General features: G+C 31.8%; 1 protein-coding gene across 1 annotated transcript in view; it reads right to left on the bottom strand.

Annotated features, from left to right (window-relative positions):
• The window catches only part of LOC116275826 (protein unc-13 homolog C-like), a 236,563-nt gene extending 223,802 nt beyond the window's left edge, over positions 1–12,761 (bottom strand). Inside the window, exon 1 of the mRNA XM_031668658.1 lies at positions 12,235–12,761. Within this exon, the coding sequence (XP_031524518.1) occupies positions 12,235–12,287 (53 nt within the window). The 5' untranslated portion in view covers positions 12,288–12,761. The remainder of the gene's footprint in view (positions 1–12,234) is intronic.
• Positions 12,762–13,207: the final 446 nt, after the last annotated feature.

Here is a 13,207-nt window from a genome sequence, read left to right as displayed (position 1 = left end):
GAACAATTATGAGTAAAATACAGTGGGTGAAAGAAGAAAGTCGGTTCTGGAAATGAAAGGAGAAATACTCCATTTTCCCGACAACATAGATTTTATCAATTTCCGAGAAACTAATGGCTACATTTTAAGTTTCTAATTTTTAAGGGACCACAAAATAATATTTCCATAATAGTGTTTTTTCACTGTGTCCAACTTTGCCTTTGCAGACTTGTAAATATGTAATCTCATTTTGACACTAAATTTTTATATGCTTTTTCTATGCTGTAGTCCCAATATCAAATCATTATTTAAAAGGCAGAGTAGTTTTTTTCTGACACATTTCACAAATGAATACATCTGCCTTTTGGTGGGGGCTAGCTAAGGAGTCTATACCATCTGCGTATTTGCTAGAGGCTTATTTTCCAAAATTTAACACATTTTTGGCTATTTTTCCTGCCTGATACCTAGCAGTATAATACAGAAGTTAAATAGCAATGCATTCCAAAAGACAGCGATTTCATTTCTCCTCTGCTACTTAGCTAATTTACCCAGTGGAGCAGTGAGTAATCTCTTCAAAACTCAATTTTCTCACTTGTCAAATGGGGATGATATTAATTGTGTAACTTGGGACTGTTTCTAGGGCTGTTGTGAGGATTAAATGAGATTTTACACGTAAATATTTTGCTTAGTCACTGACACACAGTGAGTACTCAATAAATGTTTCCTGCTGATAATGATGAAATTATAAGTATAAATGAGACAGACAGGAAAATATTTAGATTCCATTGATTTCTAACGTAAAAATAATCACATAAAGTGAATGAAAACTTATATTTGTATTTACTAGGTGTTTAGTCCGTAGGATAAAATTTGTTAATAAAGTTAATAGCAATACACTTGATTTAGGAAAATGTTTATGTACTCACAGGACTAAATGGTTTTATGAACTTCAGAAATATTGAGCTATACACTAACAATTCATACATTAACTACAAATGAATTCCAAACTACGATAGAAACAAAACTGAAAGAGGTTTACCTTTCCACAACCATTTTGTAACTTTGTAGAAGTTGTCATACATACTTAAAAGTTAAAAGAAGTACACATAAATATGGTATATGAAATATTCCTACTTACCATATATATTTAAATTAGCCTTTCTCACACTAGTCTGAATTCATGAGGTTTTCTTGTGCACAAATTAAATTCTCTAAGGTGTAGCTCCACCTCTTCTTCATTTTCAATGCAGTCATAGCTTAACTTAATCTACCATTATAAAGAGGAGGTTTAATGAAATAACTGATCCATTCCACCATTATTTGACTGTCTCCTGTTTTTAATTTGCAGCAATTAATTAACAAAGCACAAATGTTTTAAATCTTGAATCTGAGACACAACAATTTAATAACCTAATTTATTATCTTGCAAATTTCTTACTGAAATGAGGAAAACATAATCTGCCACTGCCAAATTTGATAATACTGATTCATCAGTCACAATGGATAAAACTAGAATCCATTAAATGTGAAGTATTATTTTGATATGCAAAGTTTGTCTTTGAAGAAAAGTATGTTAATTATTACAAATTAGTAAGCAATGGTTCCCTGTTCCTGCCTGTCATGTATGCATCTGAAATTCCTTTGTCATAGCTGGAACTTAAGAGACAGTTTGTTGTGCCCTTTTTATATTATAAAACATATTAAGGCTTTGTTAGTATGTTCTGCACTTAAGATACTTGACATGCATTTAGTGCAATTAACTGCTATTATCACGAATGCAGTGAACAACTAAGCATAAATTTTATTAAGCAGGACTCTACTAGTAAATTATGAGCCATCCTTACAAATTAATGCTGTGGTAGAAATTTTTCCTTTTGTACTTAGGGTCTCTTGTACCATAAAGCAAATTGATCATAAGTGCCATTTGAAGCCAATCACCCTTTTTATCTTTTTGCTTTCTCTTTGTTTCATTTATAACCTAAGGCATTATTTTAATGAACTCAGATCTTTAAGTATATATTTAATTTTAACATGAAAAACAAAATTGTAAATGGATCTATGTAAACTGTTTTTTTTTTTTTTTTTTTTTTTTGGAGACAGGTTCTCACTCTGTTGCTCAGGCTGTTGCTGAGTGTTGCCTTGGCTCACTGCAGCCTCCACGTCCTGGGCTCAAGCAGGTCCTTCCGCCTCAGCCTCCCTAATATCTGGGACTACCAGCGTGTAGCAAAATGCCTGGCTATTTTTGTATTTTTTAATGTAGAGATGGGGGTCTCACTATGTACTGATCTCAAACTGCTGGCCTCAAGAAATCCTCCTGCCTCAGGTTCCCAAAGTGCTGGGATTACAGGCAGGAACCATTGCTCCTGGCTTCCACTTTTTAAAAGTTTTTATTTTTTTATGTCAGAGACAGGATCTTGCTCTGTCACCCAGGCTGGAGTGCAGTGGTCTGATCATAGCTCACTTCAGCCTTGAACTCCTGGGATCGAGAGACCCACCTGCCTCATCCTTCCAAGTAGCTGGGACTACCAGCATGAGCCCAGCTCTAAGTTAACTATTGAAATCAGCATCGCATAAGACAATTAAAATACCACCTGGCAGTGTGACAAAGGAGTTGCAGATGGCCAGAGACAGCCTAAATAACTTGTGTAATGCGCATGGGATAAATAGTCAACAGAATTTACTGAGTTTAGATAACTGTTTCTCAAGCTGCAAGACCTGGTACAAGCAAGTCCTCATGTTCATATTGCAGGGCAGTTGGAGCACCTATTCAATGCAGGCATTAGGGTGGGTGCCTTCTGTGCATTATCTCTACAAATCCTGCTATGGTCTCATGAATTAAGTTTTGCCTCCTAATTTCTAAAACATAGAAAGCCTAAAAGATGTTGCAATCAGATCCAGATTAATCATTAAAATATCAGAAATGTTTGGAAGGATTAATGTGCATCACCTTATTTATGGGATCCTCTTGTTAACATTAACCCTTTTGTTACTTCAAAGGGTTGCTGACATTTTGATTCTGCCTATTACTAGATATGTGATTTTGCGTAACTTAGTTCCCTCTATGCTTAAGTTTCATAATCTGTAATTTGGGGATGATAATGGTACTGATATCATTAGAATAAATTTAGGATTAAACATTAAACTGTAAAAATGTTAGAATAGTGCCTGACTCCAGTTAATTCCCCATGGTTCCCCATATAATGATTATGATATTTATAACACATAAATATCTAGTTGTGTTAAAATCTTTCAGCAAGCATGACAAACCTTGAAAAATTCAAGATCAACTCTTTTTCGCCTCTGTGATATGTGGTCAGGGAGGTAGAAAAGTGAAATCTTCAGAGGTGTTTAAATTAGTATAATTCTTAGTAAGCATTCTTTGACAGTACTCTTGTGCACTTAGAAAAGTGTTTGAATTATTTCCACATAATGTAATATTTTGGGAAACTGCAGAGAAACACACTTGATCTGTTTTAAAATTCAAAATGGCTATGATAGACATGCGTAACAATTTTTAAAATTACTTTTGAAATTTTACTTTATATCTTTAGTGTCAGGTAGATTTTTATAACAGATCTGTGGTTTTTTCCGCTATCTATTCTGCCCATTATGAACTCCAGGTCTGCAAAACCGATCTCTTGTAGGAAATAAACCATTTGCCTAGATCCTAAGAATTCAAATTAAAGCATTTTTTCTTTTTTTTTTTTTTTGTTTTACATTTCAACAGAAAACAAACTGCAACTATATTGGAATACATGTGTCATTCCATATACTATTATATTGGATTAGTTATGCTACTTTGGTTCCAAAAATCAGAGGCTCAAGTAACTACACGTAATTAAAAAGTAATTTTTGTAAGGATACTTTGGGTAATGGAAAAACAAAACTAAACTCCATTACCACATTCTACTGGAACCCAAGAAAAATGAACTCTGTCTACTGCAGTCAAACAGCCCCTGGAGTCAGGCTTTAGGGAGCCTCAGACAAGACAGACAAGATGCTCCTTCAGGGTTTAAGGCAGCGCTGAGGAGTGCGTTGAATGACCGCAGACAGGGATCTTCCTGCACAAAGTCCTCCAGTATGTGACTCTGCTATTCTTGTATCTGTTTTTCCTTCCAAGTATCCTTTCCCTCTACTCACTGCCAACTACCTTCTTCTCTCTCAGTGCTATCTTCATTCCTGTTTATACTTCATTTTGACTTATTCTTATTTGTGGATCACCGACTGCAGGTATCTCCAAATTCGTAAACTTTCAGTGTCTATTCTCCCTGTCAGCTGAGTCATTCTCAGGATTTTTTGGTACAGTTTCAGAGAGGGAACCTAGTTTCTCTGTTTTCATAAGGCTGTGTCAACAAGGATGTATAGGAGGAGTTTAATCACAGAATGACTTGTGACTGTGGCAGGCACAGGCACAGTAGTTAATCAGTTTCAGACTCCTGATTAATTTTGTACATATCTCTTTTAGAAATTAAATATTTGTGACTCTAGCCTTGCATGGTGCCTGGCATATATTAAGGGTTCGATACATATTTATTAAATTGAAATGAAACTGTTAATGAAAAACAATAAAAGTCCAATAGAGCAGAAAAGAAAAGAATGAGATAAAATACTTTAGGTTAAAAGAAAGAATCAAATATTTACCTTATCTTTCCTATATTTACTATATATTAGGGTAACCAAGTAACCTTAATTAATGAAAGAAAGTTCTTCTTTGTAAAAAATTCTAACAAATAAATGTTGAAGAAATGATAACCTTATAAAACCACCATTTTGTCATCCGTAATGGAATAGCAAATTCTGAAGTGATCATAAATAAATGAAACCATTAGAGGAAAGGTTGATGAAGACATTTTCAACAAAGAAATAAGGCTGGCAGCACTAATCACTGTTAACATCACTACAAGGGAATAACCAGATAAAGTCCTACCTGATGTGACATAGTATGAAGTACACACAGTCACTTGTGAAGTGTTCTTAAAAAAATGAACCTGAAATATTCAGCTATGGAGAGTATTAATTATGAAGGAACAAGTTAATTAGCAGCACGAGGAGGCAAATGGAATAACCCAGAAAGTGGCATATTCTAAAGGGTAGTGAACATAGCTTCTTTCAGAAGTCAATGGTATAAATAAAATAAAAGGGAGGGGGGACTTAACTAGTATGAAAGAGACTTGTAACACATAATAACCATATGTAATGCTTATACCTTATTTGGATCCTGATTGAAACAAAACAATGTAAAAAAATAACTTCTTTAAAGAAATTCAGAAGCACTTGATTATGGAATAGGGATTACACAATACCAGGCAATTACTGTTAATGTTATTAGTTGTGCTGTACAAAAGAAAGCCATGATTTTTAGGGATAAATGCTGAACTAAGAAGGGATGAAATGATAGGATGTCTGAAGTTTGTTTAAGGTAATTCAGCCAAAAGAAAAAGAAAAAAAACTCAAGAGTATAGACGAAGAAAATATCACAAAATTTTGATAATTGTTGAATTAGACTGATGGCTATACAGAACTCTACTGCATAGTCTCTGTACTTTATTGTATGATTAACACTTTCACAACAATTTCTTAAATATAAAAGTAATTTAGGGAACCCGTAGTGTAAGCAAACAGATCAATAACTTTAATACTCTGAACAACATTATTTCCAAAACAGAAAAAACAAAGGCAAATCCTAATCAAAGTAGCTTAAACATAAACTTCCTCAATTCAGCAAATAAAATACACTATCTTTAAAAACATCCAATTTGAAACTAATGTTCTGGCTCATCATATAACCCTGAGAGGGGAAAAATAAGCAAATTTCATCCTTGCAAATGGAAAAGACAATCTTTCAAAATTGGTCCATTTTCTACTCAATACACTGAGATACTTTCTGTTATCTACACTTAATGAAGAGAGAAAATGAGTTGAGACTTCACTGTATGTATACTTTTGGAGAAAACTAAAAGAAATTACATATTATAGTACAATGCATGCAAACAAATGAGATAACAGAATGGATGAAACATATTTCTGCTTATGTTTTGGTATGCATAACAAAAACAAAGTAATATGAAGTCACAATAGTTTTAGTAAAATGAGTAAAATTTTCTGAATATTTAGAAATAATTAAGATTTCTGACTTTTAGGCATATATAGCTAAACTTCTCTATATTATGTATTTAATTGATATCAATCTAAAGGATTTCCATATGTATGTATACAACTCTCTGTTGCATATAATGCTTGCAAGTCACACAGATAACCAAATCTCTGTATATCAAAATATAAGTCACTGTGAATTTCTTTAAATTGATACTTCCTCCTGTATTTCTTATCTCCAATAATGATGCCCCTATAAATATAACATTTCCATTGTCTCTGCTTCCTTAACACTCTACTCAATGCATTTAGTCATAAAGATCTTTTGATTTATTTCACAAATCTGACCTTAACTCTCCACCATCTTACACAAGGCTTTCATATCTTCTCACTGGATTACTGCGATAGCCATTTAACATTTATCTTCACTAACAGAAGAAAGACAATACTAAAAGAATGAGAAAAAAATTAACTTAAACCAGAAAACAAAACATTGAATAAAATCAAAAGCTGTTTTTTAAGACCGGTAAAATTTATAAATGTTCAGCCAGTTGGACAGAACAAAAGAGAGAAGACACAAAATATAAATATTAAGTATGAGAGAGAGGAAAAATCAGTTCAGATTTAACAGACATAATAAGGATAATAATAGGCTGGCATAAACAACTACATGATGGAGAAATTTCACTACTTAGATTAAATGGAAAATTTCCTTGAAGATACAAACTACAAAAACCTAAACTGAACAAATAGGTAAACTAAACAGCCCTATATCTAATGAAGAAAGAGCATTTTTAGTTTAAAAACCTCCTACAATAAAACTCTAAGCCCAGATTATTTTTCCAGTAAGTTCTATCAAAAACTCAGAAAAGAAAATGTCAAATTTTATAAAAACTCTTTTGGCAAATCATACTGGAGGAAATACTGTCTAACTCATTCTATAAAGCCATCATTACATTGATATAAAAATCAGATAAAGACACTATAAGAAAATAAAACCATAGATCAATATCCTCATAGACACAAATGCAAAAATACTTAACAAAATTTTATGAGTAAAATATAATAATATATAGGAAAGATTATACATCAAGACTATGTGGAGATTGTTCCAGGAATGGAAGGTTGGTTTAAAGTTAAACACTCGTTAGTATAATTCACCATACTGATGGTTGAAAAGCAAAATTGTGTGATTACCCTATTATGAGCAGAAAAGATATTTGAAAAAATCCAACATCCTTTCATGATAAAAACTTTCAGAATAATAAGGATGGAACAGAACTTCCTCAACCTGATAAATAATTATTCATGAAAAACATTTAGTTAACATGATATTCAATGGTAAAAGTCTGTATGCTCTCCCTATGAGATTAGGAATAAGGCAAGAATGTCTGCTCTTCACCAATTTTAGTCAACATTGTCCTGAAGATTTTAGCCGGAGCAATAAGGCAAGAAAAATAATAAAATGCATCCAAATTGGAAAGATATCAGTAAAACCATCTTTATTTTAGACAAGAATATGATGTATTTAAATAATCACAAGGAACCTACAAAAAAGTAAATTTAGGAAGGCTGAAGATATATATTTGTGTATCTATGTACTACTAACAAAGAATGGGAAATTGGAATTAAAAATACTATTTAAGATAGTAATAAAAATACTTAGAAACCAATTAACAAAGAATATGCAACACCTTTCCACTAAAGTAAAAAATTAAATAAGACCTTAATGCATGTACATACCATGTTCATGGATTATAAAATTCATATTGCTATTTTCATTTCTCCCCAATAGATTTATACATTTAATGCAATATCACTCAAAAGTCCAGCAGACATTTTTCTTGTAGAAATTGATGAACTGATACAAATTTAAATGGAATTGCAAAGGAGCTAGAAGAGCCAAACAATTTTCAAAAATATAAATAAAGTTGAATAAATTTTACTATAATATTTCAAGATATGTTAGAAAATGATAGTCACCAAGATGTGCAGTACTGGTGTAATTACGGATATATAGATCAATGGAACAGAATACAAAGAACTTCAGAATTAACCTCTTACATATATAGTCAACTGAGTTTTCACCAAGGTGCCAAAGCAATTCAATGAGGAAAGAATAATTTTCAACAAGTAGAGATAAAAAAATAGATAACCATATGAAAATGATCCCAAAGAAAGTTAAACTTGATTATAACACTAGTTAACAAGTAAAAATTAGCTTGAAATGAATTATAGACTTAAATGTAAGATGTCTAGAAGAAAACTGTGGTGTTGCAAACTGACTGCAGATTGCAAGGATTTCTAAAATAGAAATTTTTAAAAGCTTAAACTATAAAAGAAACTGATAAAAATATTGGACTATTCCATCAAAATTTAAAAAATATGCAATAACTATGCTCTTCAGAAGGCACTAGTAAGATAATGGAAAAGAAAGTTACAAACTAGAAGCATACATTGCAACATTTATTTCTGATGACAGAGCTTTATCTAGTACAGACCTTTACAACTCAACAATAATAAGATAAACATCCTAATTTGGAAATGGGAAAATGATTTTAACAGAAATTTCACCAAAGAAGATATATGAATTTCAAATATGCAGATAAAAATACGGTCAGTATCACTAGGATTCAGAAAGCGCAAATCAAAATCATAGTTAGATCATATATGCCTATTAGGATAGGTAAAATTAAAATGTTTATCAAACCAATTGTTGGCATAGTACAGCCACTTTGGAAAGCAGTTTGGCAGTTTTAATATTAAATACATACATACCATATAACTCAAGAGAAATAAAAGAGTATGTCTATAGAAAGACTTGTAAACAAATATTCATAGCAACCTAATCTTGAAAAAATACAAATTTTAACAGATGAATGAATAAACATATTGTGGTATATATGTACAAGGGAATACTACTCAAAAATAAAAAGAAACATACAATAACATGGGTGAATCTCAAAATAGTTGTAATGAATAAAAGCAGCTGGACAAAAGAATGGAGAGAATCTATGAATACATTTACACATAATGATAACATTTCCAAACTAATTCATAGTACTAGAACGGAGATAAGGGGTTGCCTGGGGATGGTGGAGGAGTGGATGAATTATAAAAGTGGATGAACTATTGGGGTAATGGCTATCTTCATTATTTTGAAAATAGTGATAATTTTGTGGTTAAATACATATGCCAGAACTATTCAAATTATACTATTTAAGTACATGAAATTGTATTATATTCAATTATACCTCAATAAACCTGTCAGAAAGAGAGAGAAAGAGAGACAGAAACCAAGACCTAAATCTGAAAGTACTCTGCTTAATACTATTTAGTTTTAATGAAATACTGAAATTTCTAAAACATCTAAAATTCATTATAATTTTAAAAATTGAGGAAATATTATTCAAATAAATACTGTATTTCACTAATAAATCAACAACATGGGAACAGACAGAACAGATACTGACTACATGTATAAATTTACTTTAATTTATTCATTCAACAAATATGTATGCCTGAATATACATTAGTCAACAAAATAGAACTCTTTTCCCTCATGCTTATATTCTACTGTTAGTGTAAACTTGTTATCAAATTTGAATAAGCAAAAGCTTACAATGATTTCTCAAGCTCATGATAACAATAAGAACTTCACTAAATGATCTGAATCAATAATTATGCATTACATTGAAAGATATTTTAAAATGTCCTATATTTTAAAATCATTAAATTCACTTGCCTTTGCCTCTAAAACAAAACCCAAGCTACTTTTAACATGTCCTTCACATATTGATCTGGGCCTTCATTGTTAGTGACCATAAGACACAATAACAGGGATTGTTTATTAATATTGCAGATTTCTGTGTCAATTTCAGGTTTTCTGAATCCATAGATTTGGGGTGGGGCTCAAGATCTGCAAATCCAACTAGTAGTCCATGTGATCCTTACCCTAGTGGTCTGGAATTTTTACTTTGTGAAATCCTGCATTAGTTTAAGTAGCCAAGGAGATGATTAATGAAGCATAAATGTGACAATACAGTATTCAAACAAAGAAACAGATATAAATGAAAATCTCACCACATTATACAAATGCAACATTGGCCACCAGGACCCCATCTCAGTCTCCAGATGAGTTCACTTAAAGCATTTATTAAATTAAGTGAGAAACTAAATTGAATGATCTTCAGTATGCAAAAAAAGCTTTACATCATCCTTAAAATCTGACCAAACACAATAATAAATAATAGATTCCAAATAGAGGAAGGCATTTGTTTTTTTCAGGGACAAGTTTTCAAAGGAAAAAAGGGGACTTAAACTCTGACATTAAAAACAAAATTAAAACCAAAAACAAAAACAATTCTCTCCCCATATGTCATTGCTAATTTTTATAACTTAGGCTTAATTTAGTTCACAATTATAAATATATTTTTGCCATAAATATTATTTATTCCAGTTCCTTTACTACAGTTACATATAATCAACTAAAATCTTTGTATATATTTTGAGGTATATGACTAAAAATAAATCATGGATATTTTAATTTCTTCCATGATTTTATAATGTATTTTACCGGTCATATCCTGATTGAAGATACTTGGTAAACATAAGAAATTTCTTTGATTATTAAAGCCAAAGTTTCTTCATAGAACTGAATTTGTATTTCTCAGCAGAAGTTTGTTTTCATCCAGCATCCATTTATAAAATGGCCTATCCCAGTCCAAGGACACAGTCTTGAAACAAGTTGTCAGTCTCCCAACGTTTCAGAAACCTACTCTGTCCTCAAGAAAGGTCCAAAGAGTAAATAAGAAAACAATCCTATTCCACAAAGTTGTCAGAGACCTGAGAAGTACTTCTCAGGACCCGTGATGAGATGATGACAGGTTATAGATTAAGAGAAGATCTTCTAGTCCTAACAGCAGAGAATAAAAGAGCAAAGTCTGTACAGAGATTGAAACACTAAGGCCTTCAGGAAGAAAAAGGTGGATATAAGAATTAGGTTTGGGGAAAAAGGGAGAAGAAAGTGAAAGGGCAAACTTAATGTAATGATGATTGTATACCAAAAATAGGACCACTTTCTCCACAATTAGGAATTGGGGGACTGTTGAAAATGGGTGATTAACAGTAAGCAGAAAAGGATGAAGATTGAAATACTTAAATGTATTTCTTCTTTAATTGGAATTTTAATTGGAGCCAACATAAACAATGACCCTAATGGTCTTGACCAGTATAGAGGGTAAGAATACCAAACACATTTATCCATAGTAAATCTGAGTCTACTTCACTGTTCTACTTTACTGTTTGTCTATTTCTGCTATCTTTGCTACCCATAACATTTCAGGTCTAACTAATATTGTCAAGACAATCCTCTTCATTAACCAGATTGCAAATGCCTAGCTGGTAGTCTGATGTTATATTTGCTTTTATGGTCTTTAATATGTGGGTGTAAAATAAAATCTAAATATGCAATATTAAAGTTGGATAGGATCTTGGAAATCATCTAATAATTACACCTTTGTTTTAGTTGGGAGGAAACTGAGACCCAAGGAAATTAGATAATTTGCCTAAGGTCACATAGCTAGTGGTATTTTGATAAAATGAGGATTTTTACAGTCTCTTCTAGAACAGTCATGAATTTTAATTCATCTATATTGTCTTAGAGGCATGAACTTTAGATTGTAATTTGTGAAAATTGACTTGTTTTATTAAATATTTTATTAAATTTGTTAAATCAATATGCATAGCTATTTTGAAAGCAGCTGTTGTGCCAAATGTTTATTATTCAAAAGCCACAATGCAATATGTTTAATACTAACTCTTCAAAATTATTTTTAGTTTTGGGGGAGTGCACATTTTTTTTCTTTTGAGACAATGGTATAGTTATGAAAGGATCCAGAGGAAAAGTTTTACATTACATAAAAATCAAATCTTGGAAAATATTTTTCTCCATATCCACAGATTCATACTCCATAGAGCTCAAATTAAAAATTCATAATATCATTTAATTGATATTTGCTGATAAAAGTTGAAAAATACCATTTTCTATAGCTTAATCATGGAAAAGTTTATTATTGTCATCAGAGTATGTTGCACTTAAAATATGTATTATTTTAACTTCAGTGGAATAAAATCCATTCATTTCCAAAACATTGTACTTACTGATTCAGGACAGGTGTGTAGGCAGTTTTATCCTCATCAATAATAGTGACCATCAGTGTAATAAGTTGGGGCCAAAAATCCAAATTCTTGGTGGTTGGTCCCTGATCTTCACGAGGAATGTCCTGTTTCTTACTCTGCTCACAAATTCACGCAACATGCAAAAGAAAAGGTTAAATGGGATGACTTTAGTTAGATGTCACTGTCAAATAGAAGATCAAAGAAAAATGATTATGGAAATGAAATTCTTAGATTATGGGAGTTAAAGCTGTTAAACTCAGGTTTCTTTTCTTCATTGAATGGCATCCCATAGAATAAACTCACAGTGGCCAGGCTTGTATTTCCAATCACTTTTTAAATTTTGGTTTAACTTCCATTGCTTTTTTTATTGTTGTTGTTCTGGATTGGAGGTTTTTCCTCCCTCTGATGATTATAGTTCGTGACCTTAAGAATTACTATTATAGAAATTATGCCTTTAATGTGGCTTCTTCCAAGGATGAAAATTGAATTTTGTGTGTGCAAAGGTGTGTGTTTGTGTGTGCATGCAAGTATGTGTGCATAAAATTTGTCTTGTCTAAATATTTTGCTCAGTTACATCAGTAGTAAGTATGCCGAACCGACAGCTGCCTGGTTGCAAACTCAGTACTGTTAAATCCCACAATACATATGCAACATTAATGACTTAAACTCTCCCTTCTTACACACAAATGTATCTAGATAACCAAAATTTTGTGTTTGCCTTTTTCTCTTTTTTCCTTTTTTAAAAACATCTTTGAATCTTTCTTAATTTACCACTCTCCTCAAAATCTTCAACTGTCATTCTAGAAAGCAGAATGTGACATAGGATGATCTAGATTTACTTTGAGGTTAACAGAGTACAATAACAATCTTGAATGTTGCACATATAAATTTCATACTCAACATATGCAACTCTTTACAACATCTAGATAAGTTAATTTGGTCATTTATTTTGGTG

This window comes from Papio anubis, chromosome 7 (assembly GCF_008728515.1).
Source record: "Papio anubis isolate 15944 chromosome 7, Panubis1.0, whole genome shotgun sequence".
Classification (NCBI taxonomy): domain Eukaryota; kingdom Metazoa; phylum Chordata; class Mammalia; order Primates; family Cercopithecidae; genus Papio; species Papio anubis.
The sequence above is the reverse complement of the archived record's forward strand: the minus strand, read 5'-3'. Positions and strand labels throughout refer to the sequence as shown.